General features: G+C 43.7%; 1 protein-coding gene across 1 annotated transcript in view; it reads right to left on the reverse strand.

The window, feature by feature from the left end:
* PLCB2 (phospholipase C beta 2) overlaps window positions 1–24064 on the reverse strand; it is a 71469-nt gene that overhangs the window by 37091 nt on the left and 10314 nt on the right. Inside the window, exons 2-11 of the mRNA XM_056851085.1 lie at window positions 21181–21258; window positions 10975–11043; window positions 10273–10413; window positions 9743–9822; window positions 7411–7464; window positions 5177–5252; window positions 3518–3618; window positions 2378–2544; window positions 1158–1304; window positions 302–459 (exon numbers count right to left, since the gene is read on the reverse strand). Coding sequence (XP_056707063.1) covers window positions 302–459; window positions 1158–1304; window positions 2378–2544; window positions 3518–3618; window positions 5177–5252; window positions 7411–7464; window positions 9743–9822; window positions 10273–10413; window positions 10975–11043; window positions 21181–21258 — 1071 coding nt within the window. The remainder of the gene's footprint in view (window positions 1–301; window positions 460–1157; window positions 1305–2377; window positions 2545–3517; window positions 3619–5176; window positions 5253–7410; window positions 7465–9742; window positions 9823–10272; window positions 10414–10974; window positions 11044–21180; window positions 21259–24064) is intronic.

Consider the following 24064-nt stretch of genomic DNA (forward strand, 5'->3'; position numbering starts at 1 on the left):
ATCCACCCGCCTGTCTTTCTGTGCCTCACAAATTTCCCATACTGACTTGACTTATCCATAGTGCCTTGGATGGAGGAAACGCAGGTTCAAATACATACATTATTATGGTATACACATTCTGGCAGCTGTGCCATTCATTGATTAGCTTTGGGCAAGTTACTATCACTCAGCCAAACCAATCTCAGGGGATTGTCAAGGAGCTAAAAGGCTGCTCGGAGATCTTTGGAGGAAGGGTAGGATGCAATAATGTATCTAACAAATAGATAGATAAAAATAATATAACTTCCAGTGAGTTCTATACCTTGAACAGTATTTCAGTGGTCATCGTGAACCCGTGGGTGATAATGGGCTCCTCATCTGGAGGCTTCCCTTTCCAGCAATCGAGTTCCACACAGCGGCAACCAGCCAAAAGGGTCTGGCGATACATCTCTGGAGATGAGATTCCGGAAAATTGCCCAGCTACAGAACAAAGTGCAATAAGAGAAATAAGAAGTTTGTCATCTGTCTTACAAGTCAAAATCATAACGTAACCTTCTTTTTTTGAATGCTCGAGATGAGAGGGCATACTGATTCCTGTGTGGGCAGAAATTGCTTAGGTAAATAGGTTATATACTAACTGTTCATATACTATCAGGGTACACTACCCTGAACTCCATGAAGGAAGGACATGGTAAAAATGTGACTGATAATGACAGTGGTTTTGGCCCTACAACTGGTGTGATTGCTTTCAGTGAAACAGAACATGGAGGGCACCTACATAGTTTTTTCTCATAGATGCAACAGCCACATTATTTTATCTGGGGTATCCACTAGCTCTTGGGCAGAGCTGTTACACCAGCATGGAATTAAGTTCCTTGAAGCTGGTTCTCAGCCATTAGATTGGATCTGATAGTTGTCCTTGGCAATTTCCCTGTCTCTCCTTGATAATATCCTGGGAACACTGTACTGGGGGTGCTAGAACTACTGGAGATGGCAGGAGGCAGGAAGGAGTATCACAGGGCCTTCCTTACACAACATCCAGAACTCTGCAATACTAATTTAAGAAGCCTTTCCGTTCTTCACAGCAACATTGTTGGGGAGCATGCAGCGTAACAACAGTTGTCCTCTTGCAGTAGAAAACCTGGTAGAATCCGACCTGTTTCTGTATCAGGGCATACCTGTTAGATATGTGTTATGGGATGAGTTGATGAAATAGTGAGAGAGGGGCTGGCTCATATCCTGGTACAGCAATAGTTTTTCCTGTGTTATCACACTGTTTTCAGGACCACACAGGAACCAAACCATCCCCTCTGGAGATAGCTGCCCTAAAAGACAAATAAACAGCTATTATTAGTAGTGGTCTACAATGGCCTGAAGGAACTAAGCTTGGTTGTTTCTGCTCTTGTATTTTATTGGATCCAAAACCTTTCTCAACCCCGTTCATGAATATTTTGTTCTGTCCCAAAATGATTCAGGAGTCCAGCATTAATCCCTCCCTTTAGAGCCTACCCACAGCTCTTGCCAACACTTGTCAGGGTTCATGGCACTCTCCGCAGTATACTCATCACCATTGCTACCAATGCACCTCTATTATAAGCATGACCGACAGTCACAAGAACCCAAATTCTTGCATCTGGCTCCAACACTTCCATGAAAATAGGAGTGAAGGAAAATGTGTTTATTTATAAAATCATATTAAAATTCCCAATGGTAGGCAAAATTTGAAACAAAAAAAGAACAATCCAGGACAGTATAAAGACAGGAGCAGCCATCAGCCAAGTAAAATAGCTGAATTTACCTCATTTAATAGTATGTGAGAGTTTTAAAAGTCTTTATTTGCGTCTTTCAAGCTATATAGGCATTCCTCCCCACAACGCTTGAGAAAGCTATTCCATAATTGCACTACTGAATCCATAATTGCATACCCCATTGAGAAGGCTCTTCCCTGGAAAAACAGCCTTAGTTGATGTTGGAGAACAGGAGGGCACATATGGCAGAAGATCAACTGGGCTTATATAAAACAGTATGTACGGACAGGTACCTTGAATTAGGTATGGAATTGGCAGCTAGTGCAAGTGGGCAAGAATAGGCACAATCTGCAGCATGCTTCAGCCTATAAAAGTCTGCCCCAGCTGCTTCTGAACCAGGCATTTTTTAGATATGCACTTGGCCTCCTCAAATTGCTGCCTTCCAAGCAGGTCCATAGCTTCCTACAGCCCAATCCTACCATGTTCACAAAACATTGAGGCATCTCCAGCTTTTGCCATAACCACATTTGTTGTGCTCATCCGCCTGGTAAAGTTAGAAAATGAATAGCACAAACTAGTCTTCAAGGCCTATGTCATTGCCCCAGATTGGGAATGATGATGAAGGCCAGGTGTGATGGATAAGGACTCACCTCTCTGAACATTCATCCCACTAGGCTCATATTTCTCTATGAGGCCCTGCACCTGTTCTGGCTTAGCAGGGGGGAAAAGCACATCATTTAGGTGGGAATCTCGCTGTTTCTTGTTGATAAATTTGGTAAGGTGATCTTTGGTCATGTAGGGCTTCGCTTTTGAATGGCTAGGAACAGACAAAGGGAGAGAGAAAAAGAGATCATTTCAGAAATATTCTGAATAGGGATTAAATTAGGGTTGCCAACCTCCAAGAACTAGCTGGAGATCTCCTGCTATTACAACTGATCTCCAGCCAATAGAGATCCGTTCCCCTGGAGAAAATGGCTGCTTTGGTAATTGGACTCTGTGGCACTGAAGTCCCTCCCCTCCCCAAACCCTGCCCTCCTCAGGCTCCACCCCAAAAATCTCCAGGTATTTCCCAACCCAGAGCTGGCAACCCTAAATTAAATAAAGTCAACCACTGACAATTCGGTGGTGGTGGGGAAGTGAATAGTTATTATAAAAACTAAGATACATCAACCAACTCTTTAATTTTTGAAAATCTTGGTGATGTGTTCTTTGTATATCTACTTGATGGCCACCAAACATGCTTCCTGCCACAATTCTAACAAAATGACTTGGGTCATAAAGTATCTTTATTCCATGTTCCATTTTCTGGCTGAGAGAGTTCTGAGAGAACTGTTACTGACCCAAGATCATCCAGCTGGCTTCATGTATAGAAGTGGGGAAACCAACTTGGATCACCAGATTAGAGTCTGCCGCTCATGTGGAGGAGTGGGGAATCAAACCCCACGTGGAGAGGAACATGGAGCAAAAATTCTATGTAGAAACAACCCAGATGTGACAGTAAGAGGATGGGGAATTTAATGCTACAAATGCACATTTACCATATTAACTGCACCCAACTCTGTTCTGGATTGTGGCCAAACTTAACAGAATGGCAGGCACATCCACACTAGAATTGCAGATCAAGGGAGCATACAACCTTCAAAGGTGCTAATGTGAAGCCAGACTTACAGGCACTGCAAATTATGCTGAGGTAAAACAGAGGTAAGAACTCTGCAAGATCCAGCTGTATTTCACAGACTTGCCTCATCTGTATATCATCTCTTTGCCCCCGATTCTTTATGGAGACTTACTGTGAGGTAAATATCTCATCAATCTCTGGTCGAGGACACAGATTCATCAGAAATGATTTGTACACAGTCTCAGGGAAGTCCTCTGGATTGATACCATCATTCTGAAAGCACAAGAGCAACAGGTATCATTAAAGATTTTTGACTGGCTCCATTTCTAAAACGTGGAAGACCAGAGCTCAAGACTGCCATGGAGGCCCTGAACTCTCACCTGGAATTCCTTCCTCCAAAGTCCAGATATGCACAGGGAATTTAAATATATTAAATGGTATTAAATATATTAAATGACATTCTGTGTCTGTATGCACATGTTCATAATTCATTTTATGATTACTTCATGTGTTCTAGAACGGAGCCCTCATATTGAAGACAGGTTCCTCCTGAGGCTTAACTCATTTTCCAGGGTTGAGACATTAGTCCTTTACAAGTGTTGTGTGTTTCTGGCATTCCTAACTCATATACCAAGAGAATGCACTACATGTATTCTTTAGTACGTGTGATTGCCATTTAGTATGAAGTGGTCACTGCAGATATTTTTCAGCCATAATACACACTAACCAAAACCCAAATTTTCAAGAGTACACATTTGCACATACTGAAAGTTGCAAAATGTGTTCATTGCTCTTTTCACACAGAATGATAATTATGCCCACCACAATAATAGCGCATAGTGCGCTCTCCTAGTACATGAGATAGGAGCAACAGAAACAATTTTGGTGTGAATTTTAGAGATTACTATATTACTTTCCCATTTTATTCCTTCATATATTATGTCCACCATGCTGACTGCATACAACTGTCCATGTATATTTGTTTTAGTTAGAATATGTATCCGTTATCTCACTGTGTGACCTGTTGTTGATGTGTTCTGTATTTGTATCCAGCCAGTACTGAGTTGTGATATTCTGAAAATGGTAGCTAAAATCTGGGGAGCTAGGATTGGTGTGGACTGTTGGAGAGAATGGACTATGCAATGTCTCTGAGTACTAGCACACCCACCAATACTTCAGAGGGGACAATAGAGCTATAAAGATAAATCAGTTAAGGGCTACAGTATGTGTATCCTTCCTGCTGTCTGCTCTGCTGCTGTCCCTTCGCTAACCTAGATTGCTGTTCTCAGGGAAACTAATTCGGGTTCCAAGCTCTGGGTTAGGAAATACCTGGGCATTTTGAGGGTGGAGCTTGGGGAGGGCAGGGCTTGGGGAGGGGAGGGAGGGATCTCAGCAGGGCACAGGGCTGGATGACCATGAGCCAGTCACACACTCTCAGCCTAGCCTACCTCACATGGTTGTTGTGAGGATAAAATGGAGGAGAGGGGAATGATGTAAGGTATTTTTGGTCCTCATTGGGGACGAAGATGGGGTATGAATAAAGCAAATAAATAAATATTAATCGATCAGTGTTGTGCTATTACAATAGACTGTGTTTATTAGTTTGAGAAATCCTACTTAAACTGGTTTAAGGACATTCTCTTTCCCTGGGCTGCTGTATGCAGGGTAAGTAGAGTAAGATATCTGTAGCAAGCTACAGTTCTTTGGAGGAAGTCATGCCATTACACTGACACAACCCCCAGTGCAAGTTTTCGGTACAGATATGCTCAATTCATATGATGTTAAGGAAAGCAATTCTTTTGGAGATGTGGAAAATTAAGAATATACTGACCTTTCCCTTTGGAAGATGACAGGCGCTTAATGCAGCTTCTACCCTTTTTCTGTCTGCAGGAAACATTTGAAATATACTGAGAGAGAAAGAAAAAGGCAAGTCAGAGATAAAGCAAAATTTGATTAGGGAAGGACAATCTGGTAGAATTTTCAGTATCAAAGGTTGTTAAAAAGAGAGAGAAGGACAGACAGTTAACGACAGACTGACATGTTCATTGCCATGCTGTGATTTTTTTTTTTTTTTTTGTAAACTGCTTCTTTTTTTCCCCATGGCAAAATGCAGTTGCCCAATCTGCTATTGAAAGGGAAAGGGAGACAGCTGTAGAGGAGAGGAACTTTTCTCTAATGGGGTAAAAGCAGCTGGAGGGAGGATGATTTTTCAGTAGAGAAATAACCTCAGGGGAACAGGCCTAAAAATTCTCTTCCCACCCCCATGTCCCTCCCCTCCTTTACATCACAGCAGCGTCCTCAGAAAGAGGATCTAATGTTGATAGTGTGATAACACATACAAAATAGTGGAACATTGTTCAATTTGCCCGATCAAAACTTGAAAGATATGGAATTTCTGAAATAAGAACTGTCCATAGTGTTTTGGAGAAGGGCAAATTGTAAAAATGAAGGACATTGATCAGATTGTATGGAACTGTGACATTATTGTTAATTTACACTTTTATTTGTAATACTAGAGTAAACTAGAGCTGTACAACATGGATGCAATATTCCCTCTCAGCATTCAAGTATTTTGTCGGCAACTTTGTTAGATTCTTAGCATCACTTGACCAACTGGATTTTGTCATATGTAAAATAAAAATTGTTTCAACCTGTCACATTTCAAAATCATTGTATGTCAAATAAAAATGCCACTGTACAATTTAAAATAAGCCCATAAAAGGTTTGTGCAAAAATCATTTTAGAGAATAGTGGTTGACTGTCTACCAAGAATACTATTAACAGAGCAATCCTAATCAGAATTACACCCTTCTAAATTTATTTAAATCAGTGGGCTTGGAATGGTGTAATTCTGTTTAGGAATGCACTGTTAGGCTCTCCAGAGAATCGATCCAGTGTGGAACCAGACTAGAATTAGTAATCGTCTGATTTTCATTTCCATTTTCTTGAAAACCAAATGTAAAAGAACAAGTAGCCAATGCTGCCTCTTTCTTGCTGAAAAAATTTGTAGTGGAGTAATACTGAAGCCCTGCCCCACTAAGATACAATATAAAACCACTTCACATGTTTCAGCAGTTCTTTATTAGTAGATATTGAGGACATGCATGACAAAATCATTTATTTTAGTGATGTTATTAGTATGTCTTCACTCAAAGTTCTGTCTTGTTTTCCTCATCTGCCTTGCCATCACTAGCAAACCAAGGCTGAATGGGGACCAAGATTATGTCTCTCAGTAGGAATTATAGAGCCACTTCCCTTCTATGGTGGACTTTCCTTTCTACCAAGCACCAATACCCAGTAATCCAGTAGTAGTTAGAGTATTCTCCTTTAGTTTTTTGTTTTTTTTTTTGTCACCAGAATGCTATGATGAGTTTCCCTTGCCCTGCCAAAACACTGGGGAATATCCTTTTACTCTTTAGCAGGATTAAGGAAACCAAGTTCATATCATGTTTCACCCAGATATGCACTCAGGTTTAGTGACAGAAATGTTGTGGAAGTTTCATCCTTCCCAGGTGCATGGGGCCTGATTCAGTTGGGGGCTGCAGTGAACAGGGAGAAGGGACTTATACCTTCTCTCCCTGACAAGGCCTTAGGGAGCCTCTATTTGCCCTGTGGAGTAAAATGACTTTTAGCCACATCAGGACACTTGTAGCCTCTAGCAGAGCAAATGGGGGTTCCCCACAAACCATTTGGAAAAACAGAGCAGGGCAGAGCAAGGTCTAAGCCCCAATCCAGACCAGGTCCCTACACATCTGGGAAGCATAGTTACCTAGACCCGACCCAGGGACATACCCAGGAAAAATGTACTATCAGACCCTCTCTTGAGAAAACTTGTTGCACCTTTTATGGTTTGAAATCGAATAAATTTCATATATTATTTGCATGGAAAGCCACATATCAGACTGGACCACTCTATACATTCCCTGTAAAAATAAGCTCTGAGGGTAAGAACTGGCTGGGCAGCTCTTCATCAAGGGACCATTTACTACAGCATTTCTTTAAGTTTGTCTGCTCCTGCTTCCATTGGTCAAAACATGTCAGAGGTAATGTGAATGGCAAACTCACTTCCTGACAGGAATTTTCCCATCTGCATTCAACTGCAACTTCAACCTCACCAGTCTGTAAAAAAGATCAGAACAGACGATCTTTCATCTGCCTTGCTACCCGCATAGCTGGGGAGGGGGAGGAACGAAGGAAGTATGATTTTGTCACAATAGAGAAAATGGGAGATAACCATTGAAAGATGTGCATGTTCTTTCATAGCCCAGCGAAAAGGTACTTTTGAAAAGTCTGCAACGAACTGTTATTGTTAGATGAAGTGCTAAAATGAAATTTCACACTGATTGGAAAAATCATTAAATTCCCTGGACTCACAGCACATGCTAGCACTGCAAATTGTGAAGGAAACTGATTCTGACTTATGAGATTCACAGCACAATCGGGGGGGGGGGGGAAGCACACAGGGAGCCAATGAGATGCTGGGCTGGCCTATCTCCAAGATATGCCATCTGAGTGCCTCGGTGGTGCTGTGTCCCAGCTGGGCACCAGCGCGGTAACATTGTGGAGCAACACCAGTGTAAATTGCTGCACCAGCAGTGAAAGGCAGGGGACCCAGGGGTGTGGCAGGAGTTCCTCAGCTTCCTAAGCTGCCCCAGCCCAGGAATGCCCCACCAAGCCAGCAGAAATTTATGCCAGCAAAAAACCCTTAGGTGCCCATAAAACAGCCATAGGAGCTGATTGCTGCACCTGAAAAGGTGAGTGGGGAGGAGAGCAAGAGTACCTGGGGCTGCTGTGCCCCTCCCCCAACTTGAATCAAGGCCTTGCAGCAATTTTTACAGAACTACAACTGCTACTAAAATGGCTCTGGCAGCCACAGAATGGCACCGTCATGCTTAGTTTGATGCTTAGAGTGCTAAGCAGCGCATTTTGTTGGCAGGAGAGGCACAGAGAAGGCACTTAGATACACTGAGGGAGCACTTAACACTAACACCCAAGGATAGGGTTGCCAGGTCCCTGGTTGCCACCAGCAGGAGATATTTTGGGTGGAGCCTGAGGAGGGCAGGGTTTGGGGAGGGGAGGGGAGGGGAGGGACTTCAATGTCATAGAGTCCAATTGCCAAAGCGGCCATTTTCTCCAGGTGAACTGATCTCTATCGGCTGGAGATCAGTCGTAATAGCAGGAGATCTCCAGCTAGTACCTGGAGGATGGCAACCTACCCAAGAAAGAGAGCAAAATCCATGATGTGTGGCTAACATGTCTCATATCAGAACCCTAAGAGTTTACTCCGTCTCTGGGGACACAATCTGAAGGGGTAACCATGCTCCAACAGCGCTGGCAATCTAGCTGTCCTGAACCAGGAGCCCCCCCACCCCTCATCCCCCTCGCATGAGCCTGGGTGCTGCCTTGACAATGGTAACTCTCACATTCAAGGCTAGTGGTGTGTGCATATGGGGGCAACAAAAGCCAGCCTCCCCCCAGATCATGCTATGGGGTATATTCCCAAGGAAGTGCTGCCTTTGCTGTGGGGCATGGACACTGGCAGCCTCTTACTGGGCAGTTAGCATACTCCCTTGCCCAATGCTCCCTCTCCCCTAGGCAAGGAACAAGGCACAACAGTGGGTTGGGGGTGCCTGGCAGCTGCCCCACAGTGATTGGTGGATCAGCTGGTGAAGCAATCATTGGACCCATTGCCTTGAAGGATCGGGGCCCTTTGCAGTAGCAGGAGATAGAGCCATTGCAGTTGCAGAACACTTCCTCATAGGATCATTTGGATGGTTGCCTCATGCTCCTCAGGGGGGTCCCCTGGAAACTAGAGCTCCCCCACCCCATGCAGAAGGACTATGCTGGGCCCCACAGGCATGCCTGTGGCTAGCATGGTGACTGTGCTGTTTGTTATGACTGCACATGTGGTTGTTTGGCATCAGGGCAAGTGGCAATTCAACAGGGAGACCTGAGAGCATGGCCAGTGCAGTTGCTGCCGCTTTGCTCAGTCACCGGTTGTAGCCTGGCTCCTGGAGTATCCTGCCTTGGGCAGCCTTCTGGCTGGCATGTCCACCCCACTCATACTGTGCTGAGAGGAACCCAGCTTGTCTCTCTATGGTCCCTGGGAGGGGCTCACAAAGGCACAGGAGCCATTCCAGACAGAGGGCGTTGGCATCCCTACTCATTGGGCCTCATCGTGATTTGCGGTTCAGCTATTGTCATTAGGTGACCTAATATGAGAAATACTCCAATAAAACTGGGCAGATGGAATGAAGCTCCCATGTTGTTGACTTTAGAATCAAATGCTTCTAAGGAGTTGGTCTTGCGTTATCATCTTACACAACAGAATAAAAAAGGGGGAAAACTTGGAATGGCTTGGAGGTGTGAAATACAAAATTAATTGAAAGCTACTTACATTTTTTCCAGGAAGGTGTAACGGCAAGCATTATATGTAAATGGGTTCCTAGCAATGGCTAAGATATCATCTGCCCAATTCTGTAAAAGACACACATACAAGCTGAACATCTACAAAACTGTACTATGCAGCATCTATACATTAAAGCCATTGCGCTATTGTGCCATGACTTTAGGGCGCTTTCACAAATGCAGAATAATGCACTTTCAATCCACTTTCAATCTACTTTGCAGCTGGATTTTACTGTGTGAAATGGCAAATTCACTTGCAAATAATAATTAAAGTGCATTGAAAGTGCATTATTCAGCATGTGTGAAGGTGCCCTTAGTTTCACATGGGACAGGGACTCTGCATGGGTACTCCATTCTCCTTTTGCTTGCACTGTTGGAGTACTCAAGGTACATAGCCAAATACTCTCTACAGCTCTTGTGAACAACTTGTGATCGCAGTTTGAACAGGAGCAACACACAGTCCCCTTGATTCATTTTGTGTTGGTTCATGGATATCCACCCTGCACAGTTTCCCAGTACCTTTCCAACATTTTCTTTATAGGAAACGAAATTATGAAAGGTAAGATCCACCATATCAGGACCAGCAACCACTGTCAAAGTCTTAAGCAAGAAGTTGTTGTCTGGAAAATCCAGGTTGAAAACCTCCCGGAGCTTCTGGCTCTGTAAAAGAAAGCAAACATTAGCAAATTAAGAAGTCTGTACAAAAAAGGCAGGCTTCACTTAAACCAAAAGGGAATCACACTGCTGGCACTTAATATCAAAAAGGTGGCACCACAGCTTGTAAACTAATCCCAGGAGCACGGGAGCCTCTCATTCAGGACAGCTCTTCAGGATGATCCCGAGATGGAGAACGAAACAAAGGAGGTGACTAAAGGAGATAATGTTGTCCTACTGGGTGTCAACTATCTCACAGTGGCTGGGTAAACAGTTCAGATCATGCCGGAGAAATAAGATTCCTAGACATCATTGGCTTGGTGACATGTCCCAGTTCTGGAAGGGCTTTATTTATGGTGGTTCAGGAGAGGGAAGAGGAAAGGACTGCATCCGGTCGACCTGTGTTCTCCAAAGCCCTTGTGGCTGACAGAGCGATTTGTCTTGCAAAACCTCTCTTTGGAAGTATTGGGAGTGGCTATTTGGGCTATTCCTTGGTGGTGGCTTCAAAGGGGACTGAGCCATTTGAATGTAAAACAATAAATGCTATACAATGTGCCCCAGACTAACCTTAGGAATCTTGGCAAATTTCCCTACTCTAGTATCTCGAACACTTGTTATATCCAAAAAATCCATTTCCTGCAAACAAGCAAAAAATAACTATCAATTATCTTATTTAAAACATTTCTATGCTGCCTTTCCACCTAAACAGTGTACCCCAAATGGTGAACATCTGAACATTAAAACGATTCAGCATTACAACAGCATTTAAAATATAAGTGCATATAAAATATGTAAGCAATTCAATAAAACATATTTATTTTATTGACTTGCTTACATACAGTATGTGAGGATAAAATGGAGGATAGGGGAACAATGGATATTAGGTTGCCTGATGGTTTCAGCACAATTTCTGGACTCACTTTGTTGACCAATATGTACATAATGTGTGCGTGGAGGTTAAAAAGAGAGAGAATATGGGGGTGTCACCACTTTAGCAAGCCACAGGGAAAAGCCACAGGGGAAAGAAAGAGTGCATGCATGAAGCTTGGCTGCAGTGGATGCAGGTTACTTAATTAGAAAATACCTGACATTTATATGTCTGGTATTTTCTCAGTTTATTTACTGGACAGAAAGGGAAAATGCTGGACTGTCCAGTTCAAAACTGGTTACTTGGCAACCCTAATTGAAACCGCTTTGGGAAGAAAAGCTAGGTATGACATTTGTTATAACTCAAATTTTGCCTACAGTTTGCCAAAAAACAAAAATAAAAAAAGATGAATACTCTTGCTGTTGCTTCATCATGTATTGCTGCAACTCTTTGGGGAGGAGGCAGAATGACTCAAACTGCTGCTAAATATCATGAGCATAACTCAATATCTATATAGGCCTTCATACTATTCCTGCCAAAATGCCCTTCTTATCTACTTGGTTACCTCAGCCTGTACCTCTCGATACTTCTCTCTATAACCATGTGTCTAATTTTGTAATTTTATGTTTGCACACACATATAAATGTCTACCATTTACATCTGATGAAGTGGGCACTAGTTCACAAAAAAATTCATGTCACAATAAAACTTTACCAAGTAAAGCTGTAAGAAATCTATTTCAGTTTATCTTTGTATCTTTATCTAGCAAAAATGCAGGAGCAAAATTGTTATATAATGGTGGTGCAGGATTAAAAATACTGGGATCACTGTGATTGATTTTGATAACGTATTGTTAATAAGATCATATCATTTGTCATATAACATGAAGCTTAATAACTACACTCGCAAAGCAATATTTATAAAGGGATATTAGCTAGATTTGAGTCCAGTAGCATCTTACAGACCAACAAGATTTTCGGGGTATAAGCTTTCAAGAGTCAAAGCTCCCTTCATCAGATATGAGTTGGAATGGAGATCTCTGTATTCTGACTCATATCTGATGAAGGGAGCATTGGCTTTTGAAAGCTTATACCCCGAAAATCTGGTTGTTCTCTAAGGTGCTACTAGACTTGAATATCCCATTCCTTTCAATGGTGGGAAAGTTTGCTGGGCTCCATAGAGATGCATAGCGAAGTTTATAGACCGTGGCCACTTCTCTATTTCTTCTCTATGGAGGAGGATAGGGTGACCCCTTCCAGACCCCATAAAACCGGATTCCCAGATCCAAACTTCACTAAACTTGGAGGTTCAGGCAAGGAGAGGCCCTAGCAGCTATGCTGCAAATTTGGGAGCTCTACCTCAAAAAATGCCCCCCCAGGAACTTTGCATAAACTTCCCATAGGCACAAATGCCTGATTTTTTTCAGGTTTCTCGAAAATAAGCCGAATTTCCATATTTACCAAAATGGGAATTCAGCTTTTTTCGGGTTTCCCAAAAAAATTCAGGCCCAATAAACCCGAAATTGACCAAGAATTTTTTTTTGGCACAAGCCTAATAATAACCCATTGATGGAAGTGTTCAAAATGTGATTAGAAATGATGTCACACAGCCAACCTCCAGATGAGGCCTGAAGATCTCCCAGAGATACAACTGATTTCAAAACTACAAAGATAAGTATAGCTGTTGAAAAATAAATTCTGTAAAATTCGGATTCGGCAAAATTTGGCCCATTTTTATTCGGGAAATACTGAAGTCTGAACTCTTCCTATTTGGATTTGTGGAATTCGGATTGAAATTCGGTGTTCCCAAATAAATTCTGCCGAATAAAGCCATTTAAAACACATTCACAGCTTTCCGCAGCATCGGGAAGCATTTTTTGAGGTAGAGGTCCCAAACTTTCAGTATAGCTTGAGGGGACCCTCCTTGCAAGAACCCCCATGTTTGGTGCAAATTGGGTCAGGGGGTCCCGAGTTATGGGGTCTAGAAGGGGTCCCCCCATCCGCCCATTGGAATGAAGAGGAGCCAGCAATCCTTAATGTGCACCTAGAGAGCAGCAAATCCAAGGCAAAACCTCCCATTGTTTCTTGTTGGCTATTTATGCATGGGAGGTTTTGCCTTGGATTTGCTGCTCTCTAGATGCACATTTCCCCCATCTGAATTCTCAAAACTCTGCAGGGGGGCTTATTGTTGAGATTTGGAAATTTGGATGGGGGAAATGTGCATCTAGAGAGCGGCAAATCCAAAGCAACAATCACACTCGCAAAGAGAAGATCAAGCTCCCCCCCACCAGGACAGGTCACCCCCCCCTTTGGCTTCCCCCCCACACACACACACAGTAGAAGCCAGTTCGTGGCTTCTAAGACCCGATGTAACTACGTCGAAAGTGCATCCAACAATGTTCAAAGCATAAGTAAACAGCGTAACTAGCATGGGTAATGTATCTTTTCATTTCAACACAGCTAAAGTGCATCTTATAAGGCTACTAGCATAAGTGCAACCTGCGCAAATTGCGTAACTTGAGTATTGATAGACTTCATGCTGCTAGATTCAAATCTTCCACAGCAACAATCACACTTGCAAAGCCCCCCCACACCAGGACAGGTCACCCCCCCTTTGGCTTCAACACACACACAGTAGAAGCCAGTCCTTAGCTTCTAAGAGCCGATGTAACCTGAAGACACACACCTGAAGCCCTCCCCTCAAACCAGGCAGAGAGAGACTCACACACCGTCGCACTCAACTCCAGGTGAGGGTGGCAACGGGCAAAAAAAGGCAGAACGCACACTCCCACAGAGGCGAGCAGGCCCCTCCGACAGGACAGGCAACCCCCCCTCAAACCAGTACGGCTTGGCTCAACCCCAAACAAACAAGCCAGGGAGGAGGAGCAGGTGTCAAGTGGAGGGAGACTCGCGCACCGCCGCACTCAACTCCAGGCGAGGGTGGCAACGGGCAAAAAAAGGCAGAACGCACACTCCCGCAGAGTCGAGCGGGCCCCCCCAGCAGGACAGGCAATCCCCCCAAACCAGTACGGCTTGGCTCAACCCCAAACAAACCAACCAACCAGGGAGGAGGAGCGGGTGCCGAGTGGAGGGAGACTCGCGCACCGCCGCACTCAACTCCAGGCAAGGGTGGCAACAGGCAGAAAAAGCAGAACACACACTCCCGCAAAGGCGAGCGGGCACCCCCGGCAGAACAGGCAACAGCTTCCCTTTGGCTTCCCCCCCAACCACAGAATCTGCTCCCCCCACACACACAAAATCTGCTTTCCCCCCCCCACACACACACAGAAGAAAAGGTATAGAGAAAACCCCCCAAAATCAAATTGTGTGGATGTCTTCCAGCAGGAGCAGGGACAAGAAGTAAATCCAATCCAATCCTATTCCAGTAAGCAGGATCTCTCAGGAGCACCACCAAAATGGAAGGAAATGAATACAGACACAGGACAGGATGGGACGGTAGTTTTTATACTCTTCTCCTGGCCAATTCAAAAGGGAGAATCCCTGCTCTGATTGGCCAGAAGAAGACCCAGCTTGGCCACACCGAATTTGCCTGAATTTATTCGGTGTCTGCCCGAACTTGCCGATTTTGGCTTGTCGATTTCCCGCCTTTTTTGACTTTGGTTCCATCCAAACTGGAAACCACCGAATCGGGGAAAATTCGGCTGTTTTTCAGTTCGGATAGAACCAAATCGACAGCCCTAAAGATAAGTTCTCCTGGAGAATATGCTTGCTTTGGAGGGTGGACTCTATGCCATTATACCTCACTGAGGTCTCTCTCCAGGCTCCACCCTCAAATCTCCAGGAGTTTTGCAATGCAGAATTGGCAACCATATTCACAGGTCCTCCAGCTAACTTAAGCCCCCTGAATTTTGTCTCCACAGCCCTCCCTTGGAAGCTCTGGACAGTTTTGGCCACACCAAAGGAAAGTTTTGAAAGGTTAAGAAACAGCACTTTTGAATTGGGCTCAGATATGGTACTGCAGCCAGTGTCGTTTCTCTAAGACAGGAGGTGCTTTCACTGGTCAATATCATCACGGGCAGGAAGCAGTCTGGAGCAAAGCAGAGAGCAGCAGTGATCATACACATAAGTACATAAGAAAAGCCATGCTGGATCAGACCAAGGGCCATCAAGTCCAGCAGTCTGTTCACACTGTGGCCAACCAGGTGCCTCTAGGAAGCCCCCAAACAAGACAACTGCAGCAGCACTGTCCTGCCTGTCTTCCACAGCGCCTAACAGTGTAGGCATGCTCCTCTGATCCTGGAGAGAATAGGTATGCATCATGACTAGTATTCATTTTGACTAGTAGCCAAGGATAGCCCTCTCCTCCCTGAACATGTCCACTCCCCTCTTAAAGCCTTCCAAGTTGGCAGCCATCACCACATCCTGAGGCAAGGAGTTCCACAATTTAACTATACACACTTAACCCCTTCCTCATTGGCCATTTCCTCCCTCCAAATCACCCAACGCATGGCTCATCCTTGCAAGAACGCATCTGGAACCCTCTGAGAGAACAATTTAGAGCAAATCAACACCTGGCATGGAAAAAAGTAACCACTATTTTTGCATACTCCTCCCCTAGTATTGCCAATTGTTCAGGGAAAAGTGCCTGCCCTGCTAATAGACCTTTAACAGTAATCGGATATACCCAATTCAACAGGCAAAGTTTTCGTAGCGTGGATCTCAACACTATAATTGGATGATTTCTGCAGATAAAACTGCTGTTAACAAGAGGCCTACAGGAAGGGGTTAAAAACTGGCAAGCCTCCCCTCCCCCTCTTCTCCGCTCAGGATGCCCCCACGCCCAAAGCTGTTTTCAGAAAAGAGGCATATCAATGGGCTGATTTTGACATGGGTGTGGCATCTCAAAATATGACTTTTCAAAAGATCTTATGGGACATATACAGTACATGGACACATTTTCACTTTGAGAGCCTTATTCATTTAACTTTCCTGTTTATTCTCAAAAGGGTCAAATAAGGATCCTGTTCAGAGAATCCAACTAGGATCCTGCTCAAGATATAATCTTTAGATCAGCTACCTGGATACCCCCTTCTTGTGTAATTTTTATACATGTTATTCTGGGCATAGCCTTGAAAAGTCATCCCATCATCAACAAATTTATGTGAGAACTGGCATTTTTGTTAGCTTGCATATAAACTCTCAATCTGCTCACATACTCTCTGTGAATAGAAATATTTCCTTTCCTAGGAATTTAAGTAAATGGTGGTAAACAAGCCATTATTCTGCCTTCACATTTGCTTATTTTGCTTAATATTCTAATCCAACATTACTGCATTTCCCAGGCAAACGAGGCACCTGACTTCTAGCTCTTCTCACAAATACCTATAATTTCCTTTGACAATATGCAGTGCATTATCTCCAGCTTTCTGAATGGAAAGTCTACCATGTTTTTCTCCTGCTCTCAGCCTTATGGTAACCCATCTTCTCTGTATGGCCTTGAAGAGAGTTCTGATGAACAGTGGGCTTTTATATTTTCAAAAGGAGAGACTCTGTTTTTGCTTCTTTATCCTACTGGGGCCTTTTGAAATCTGTCTTGCATCTAGTACCATGTAGGGCTGTCGATTCAGTTCATCCTGAACCGAAAAACAGCCGCATTTTCCCCGATTTGGCAGTCTCTAGTTCAGATGGAACCAAATTTTAAAAAGGCGGGAAAACAGCGAGCCAAATTTGGAGAGTTCAGGGAGATCGCCGAATAAATTCAGCAAATTCGGGGGCTCCAAATCATCAGCATAACCGTCAGTTAGTAAGCATTTGGCCGTTTAAAGCCATTAAAAACACATTAGCAACTTTCTGCAGCTCTGGGGGGGCATTTTTGGAGGTAGAGGTCCCAGAATTTCTGCGTAGCTTGAGGGGATTCTTCTTGCAAGAACCCCCATGTTTTGTAAAGATTGGGTCAGGGGGTCCTGAGATATGGGGCCCGGAAGGGGTCCCCACCCAAAATCGCCAATTGAAATAAAGGCATTAAAAACATATTTGCGCCTTTCCGCGGCTCTGGGGGGGCATGTTTGGAGGTAGAGGTCCCAAAATTTCAGTGTAGCTTGAGGGGACCCTTCTTGCAAGAACCCCCAAGTTTTGTAAAGATTGGGTCAGGGGGTCTCAAGATATGGGGCCCGGAAGGCGTCCCCCCCAAAATCAACAATTGGAATAATGGCATTAAAAACACATTTGGACCTTTCCACAGCTCCGGGGGGCATTTTTGGAGGTAGAGGCACCAATCTTTCAGCGTAGGTTGAGGTGACCCTTCTTGCAAGAACCCTCAAGTTTGGTGATGATTGGGGCAGGGGGTCTCAAGTTATGGGGCCTGGAAGGGGTCCCCCCGCCCATCTGCCCATTACAGCCTTTAAAAACACATTCGCGTTGGCCTGTACCATTACCCCAGCCTGGGGGTCTGGTTGCAAGTCAACCGACATTCCCCTCTCCAATTATCTTCAATGGGCTGGGCAGCCTCTCCCATTGCTTCCAATGGGCTGACTTGTCATTCTTTTTAGTACATCCCTTTTAATGGCTTTACCTTCCGGGCCCCATAACTCGGGGGGCCCTGACCCAATCTTAACAAAACTTGGGGGTTCTTGTAAAAAGGGTCCCCTCAAGCTACATTGAAAGTGTTGTACCTCTACCTCCAAAAATGCCCCCCGGAGCCGCAGAAAGCTGCAAATGTGTTTGTAATTGCTTTATTGCAGTGGGCAGATTGGGGGGACACCTTCTGGGCCCCATATCTCTGGGGGCTCTGACCCAATCTTCACAAAAATTGGGGGTTCTTGCAAGAAGGATCCCCTCAAGCTACACTGAAGGTTTGGGACCTCTACCTCCAAACATGCCCCCCCCCGGAGCCATGGAAAGCCACGAATGTGTTTTTAATGGCTTTATTCCAATGGGCAGATGGAGGGACCCCCTTACGGGCCCCATAACTCGGGGGGCCCTGACCCAATCTTCACAAAACTTGGGGATTCTTGCAAGAAATAGTCCCCTCAAGCTTCACTGAAAGTTTGGGACCTCTACCTCCAAACATGCCCCCCGGAGCCGCGGAAAGGCGCGAATGTGCTTTAAATGGCTTTATTCGGCTGAATTTCCCCCCGAACTCCGAATCTCGCACCGAATTCCACGGATCCGAATCAGGGGAGTTCAGACTTCAGCATTTCCCAAATCAAAATGGGCCGAATTTTGCCGAATCTGATTTTTACCAAAAAAATTTCAACAGCCCTACCTTATGTTTTCCCCACATCTTCCCGCTGCTGTTTTACCATGAATATAAAGTCTGCTCTGAGCTAAACTCGGTTCAAACAGATGCAATTTTGTGCACATCCCTAACTTCAGGTTTCTCTCCCCATGCCTGTTCTCGCTTATCCCTCCCACATCCCTCTGGAAAACATTTTGTTTTTTGCCGAATTTTGCCGAATCTGAACTTTACTGAATTTTTTTTCAACAGCCCTAGTACCATGTCTGTATGGCAAAACAGCCACCTTTACTTTAGGATATGAGAAATTTACCTGGCTGACTGGATTTCCTAACTGCTAGATTCTAATGCAGCGTTCCCACTGTAGCCTTATTCTACCATACTAAAGCCAAATAACATTTCTATTACCACTTCTACCAACAGAATATTTTAGAGATATGCCAGTTGAACTCTATATTTTGTCTCTTCAAATATTCTTCTTTCAAATAAATACTCTAGGCTTTTTGTGGCCTAGGGTTGCCAACCTCCAGGTACTAGCTGGAGATCTCCTGCTATTACAACTGTTCTCTAGTCTATAGAGATCAATTCACCTGGAGAAAATGGCCACATTGGCAATTGGCCTCTATGGCATTGGTCCCTCCCATCCCCAAATCCCACCCTACTTAGGCTCCGCCCAAAAAACCTCCTGCTGGTGGCGAAGAGGGACCTGGCAACCCTATTGTGGCCTCCTATTCCCAATTACTTTGGACACAAAGGCAAGTCTTGGGAATATGGCTTGATAGACTAAATCAGCTTGAGGCAGGAGGTTTCCCATCTTCTCTTTGTACGTTGATAAAAATAGGCCAAGCTAAGTTTTTTTTTATTTGGACAGACAACTGAGATGACAATTTCATAAAATGGGCTTGGCCTAGTTGCTGGGGAAACCATGATTCCATATAAAAGAAGTGGTGATGTTGAGGCCTCTAATGAAGACTTCATTTGTTGGGCAGGAGACGTATCTTCATTAGAGACTGTATAGAGCTTTCTAGGCCAAGACCTGTGCCTTGGAGCAAACAGAGAGGTAACATAAAGCTTTTAAGACTAGCAAAATGTGAACCCTTATAAGTTATACCTGCTAGCACTATGGCTGCTGCATTTTGAACCAGCTGGTGTTTCCAAACTGATGTCTAACTAGGGACTATTTATTTATAGAAACTGTTTAGAAGACTTACTTGTTCTGCTCCTGGTTACTTTTAGTTGAAAACAAAAACTGGCAGCTGACTCCAGTGCTGCCAGAACAGCTGTAAAGTGCCATAAGCCCTACTGCTAGAAAATAGACATATCTCAGACAGGTATGTTTAGTGAAACCATTACATTGGCTTAGCGAAGAAACACAAGCCATCTGCTACACAGGCAGCTGGTATATTGTCACTCAGTACTAGGTTATTTTGCCAGGGAAGCACATGAATAGGGTTGCCAACCTCCAGGTACTAGCTGGAGATCTCCCGCTATTACAACTGATCTCCAGCCAATAGAGATCAGTTCACCTGGAGAAAATGGCCGCTTTGGCAATTGGACTCTATGGCATTGAAGTCCCTCCCCTCCCCAATCCCCGCCCTCCTCAGGCTTTGCCCCTAAAACATCCCACCAGTAGTGAAGAAGGACCTGGCAATTCTACACATGAAGTGGTTATCCCAGATGAGCCTCACATGTCATTTTTTGTTCCAACTGGAACTCAAGAACATGATTCTAATCTAGCTTGGAATCAAGTAAAACCTGAACAAATTTCCAGGCCCCAAATGGATATAGTTACTAATATAAATTCCTTAATTTATTCTCTGGCTTCAGTTAGTGTTTGGGTATAGAGGAGGAAGCAAGCCTCAACCACAATCTTTTAGTGAACTGGAAAGCAGAACTAAACAAGCGAATCCTCCCACTGCAAGCCTGGCAGCTCTTTCTCACTGTGGCTCTTTTTTCTTTTTCAGCTCTGTAGGCAGGGAGGGAAGACTTTTCTTGCCTGTACACCACTGCTACTTTGATTCACCCAGATTCCACCCTGAACAAATCTGCAGAACTAAGATCTCCCTATTGCAGACCTCTAGGCAGTGTCTTGTAGGGTTGCCAGGTCCCTCTTCGCCACTGGCTGGAGGTTTTTGGGGCGGAGCATGAAAAGGGTGGGGCTTGGGGATCCATTCACCTGGAGAAAATGGCCACTTTAGCAATTGGACTCTATGGCACTGAAGTCCCTCCCCATTTATGCACAGCTGTTTCCTCGCGGTCACCCCACTGACTACTTGAGGGCTTTGCTTTGATTGTGCGTGCATTTTCTGACTGTTCGAGGTCGCCTCACTCTCCCCGCGTGTCTTCCCCATGTTTTTGGGATGCTGGCTAAATACGAATCCAGAAAACATGGGCAAAATGTGTGGAAATGTGCGGGGATAGCGAGGCGACCTCTGACGGTTGGAAAATGCAAGCATCATCAAAGCAAAGCCCCAAAGTAGTTGGCGGAGTGACTGTGAGGAAACAGCCATGCATAAATGGCCTAATTCAGTATATGGTAATTTTATGGCTGCAATCCTAAACACTTTTCTGGGAATAAGGCCCAGTGAATAACATTGAACTTACTTCTGAGTAGACCTGTTTAGATTTGCTCCCAAAGTAGGTTCAACTATCTTGTGAGGCAGGAGTCTGATGTCGGCATCTTCAGTTAGACACTAAGGATTAGGACTTACCTTACTCTGGAAGGTCCAGTACATATAAAAACCCTTTGGATCTACACGCAAAATCACAGGGGAAGCATTTGTGGTGTCCTGAAAGGAAAACGAATCAGAAACTTTCATTTATCAATGCAAGTCAGGAGAAGAGGAACTTCAGTCTTTAATACAGAAGTTGGATTGGATGGCCTTTAAGATTTCTTCCCATCCTATAAATCTATGACCCTACTTCTGTCCATAGACATTTATGAAGAGCAATTTTTTTAAAAAAAATTCTTATTAAGTCACATACAATTTCAATATTGTCATCTTCAGAGTTACATAAAATAAAACAATTTCAAACTAATCAACCCTCATTTAAAAGGTACAAACTTTCCTGCAGTTGGTCAGGGGTGGGCAGGAATCTGATCCTGTCAATTTTCCTTCTCCATCTCTTTCATTAGCAGGGCATTCTTCTTGAAAAACAAAAGATCTGTTCGATTTCTGCCATTCTGACCATGAATTTATTCACCCTGACACCTTCCCACATACCACCCACTAATTTATTTTAGAAGAAAAGAGACTGGACTACTTCACAGTCCTAAAACTGACAACATCAGCTTACTCCCAAGAGGATTGTAGTGCATCCTAAAGTCAACAAACAAAACTCTTCAACCTGAGAATTCAGAGACAATGATAATTTCAGAAAGAACCCAAGGAGCAGGAAAAGAAAGATTATAGTTAACATCTTCTGAATATATCCCTTTGCTTTCCTTATGAAAAGCTCCACTCACTAGAGGCAAAACTGATTCTACTTGGCGGAACACTTCCTGGAAGGACTATTTACTCACGGTAGCCTTCCATCTATACGTACAGCAGCAACAGTAGAGAATAGGCAAGGGGCTTTCATATGCTGTCAATATTTCTCTTAAGCCACTTCTAAATAGGGTTACCAGGTCTCTCTTCTCCACCCGCAGGAACTTTTGGGGGCGGAGTCTGAGGAGGGCGGGGTTTGGGGAGGGACTAAATGCCATAGAGTCCAATTGCCAAAGCGGCCATTTTCTCCAGGTGAACTGATCTCTATCAGCTGGAGATCAGTTGTAATAGCAGGAAATCTCCAGCTAGTACCTGGAGGTTGGAAAAGATCCAAACAGCCCTACAAGGTAATATAAACACAAGATAAATTTATAAAGGTGCAGGTAAGTGCAAGGAGTGAACATATGTACAAAAATTAAGGGAAACACAATCAGGGTTTTTTTAAACAATTAGCATAAATAGTCCAGCAAGATATGCAATATGACAAAAGAAATTGTCCAATGGATCACATAAAAACAATATAGCTGTCCATGAAAGACTTTCCTGTACTTTTCGGTAGCTGGACACAAAATGTCAAAAATGAGGACCACAGCGAGGAGGTGCCAGAAGAGGTGCCCGGACGTGTCGTCTAGATCATGCACACGTTTCGCACATGGCTTCATCAGCTACACATATCTGCATAACATGATCAAAAAAGTATACCATGCTAATACAAAGATATCATGTCAATAAATAATTGTTTAAAAATATTAAGAGTTAAACCTTTATTTCACATTATATCAAAAATATTAATATTAAGAAACTATGCAACTACCATCATAAATATATATTAAAAAACTTACCAGAAAGGTTTATAACAATCATATCAATTTCAAAGAGGGACCGAGAGGATTTCTATATAGGTCTCCAAAGCATATAATGAAACTGACAAGATGCGAGTTCAAATAGAAAGCAATGCAAGGAAATGAACAGCAGCTGGTGGAGCAGTGAAGAAAAATGCTTAAAGGAGAAAACTCCTTATAAAAAACAAGAGTAATCCAATTCATTATTTAAACCATTGGGGGACAAGGATCCCATGAGAAATATAAGTTTGGTTTCCATTTGATGTAGTATTTTTTGTATATTTTGGGGATCATAGGGACGACCTTGATACTGCCACAAGACGCAGAAAGACATGTCATTATCTCGGTGTCCTTTATCAATAAAGTGCGGAGTGAGCGGAGCCTCAAGATTTCCGGAGCGGATCCTAGACCGATGCTCTGAAATTCTTGTTCTAATAGGTCTAATTGTGCTGCCAATATAGGAAAATCCACATTTACATAAGATATAATAAACGACCTGTTTGGAAGAACAGTTAAAGAACTGTCTCAAAGTAAACCTGAAACCAGTAACCGGGGAGATAACCTCTTTGAGGGTAAGACATAAATTACAAACTGAACAGGAGCCACATGGATAATGTCCCAAAGCGGGTGGTAAAAAATGGGACGTTGGAGAAGGCTCCTGCAAAGGAGTGTCTGTGTGCACTAATTGGTCTCGAATGGTCCGGGGACGGCGAAGTCCACACAAAGGCGGGGTTTGGCAGCCTGGTATGCATTGTATAAGGTGCCAATGTTTCTTAACTATTTTATTGATCATATTAGACTTGGAGCTGAATTGTAAGGACCAAGTGACCCCAGATCGGGAGTTGCGAGGTTGCTGGGAAGTAAATAGTGCCCCTCTGTCTAAAGAATCGGCTCTTGCCTTGGCTGAATGTAAAACGTGGTCCGGATAACCCTTGTTCCGCAAGGCATTTTGCAGCTCACGGGCAGATAGTTGAAAATCACTGTCCAGAGTAGAATTACGTTTTAGACGTAAGAAATGGCTATAGGGGAGATTCTTGAGAAGGTGGGGTGGATGACAGGAAGAAAAATCTAGACCAGCAGGCTTGGAGGACGGCTTCGTATATGGTTTGAAAAATAAAGTGGAGTCCTGAGCTAAAGAAACTTCAAGATCTAAATAAAAAATGGAGGAATCACTGACGGTCCCTGTGAATGATAATTGGGGATGAAGAGTATTAATCCATTCTAGGAACAAGGTGTAGGTTGTAATGGACTGGAAATTGAATATT

The sequence above is a fragment of the Euleptes europaea genome, chromosome 6, assembly GCF_029931775.1.
Source record: "Euleptes europaea isolate rEulEur1 chromosome 6, rEulEur1.hap1, whole genome shotgun sequence".
In the NCBI taxonomy this organism is placed as follows: Eukaryota; Metazoa; Chordata; class Lepidosauria; order Squamata; family Sphaerodactylidae; genus Euleptes; species Euleptes europaea.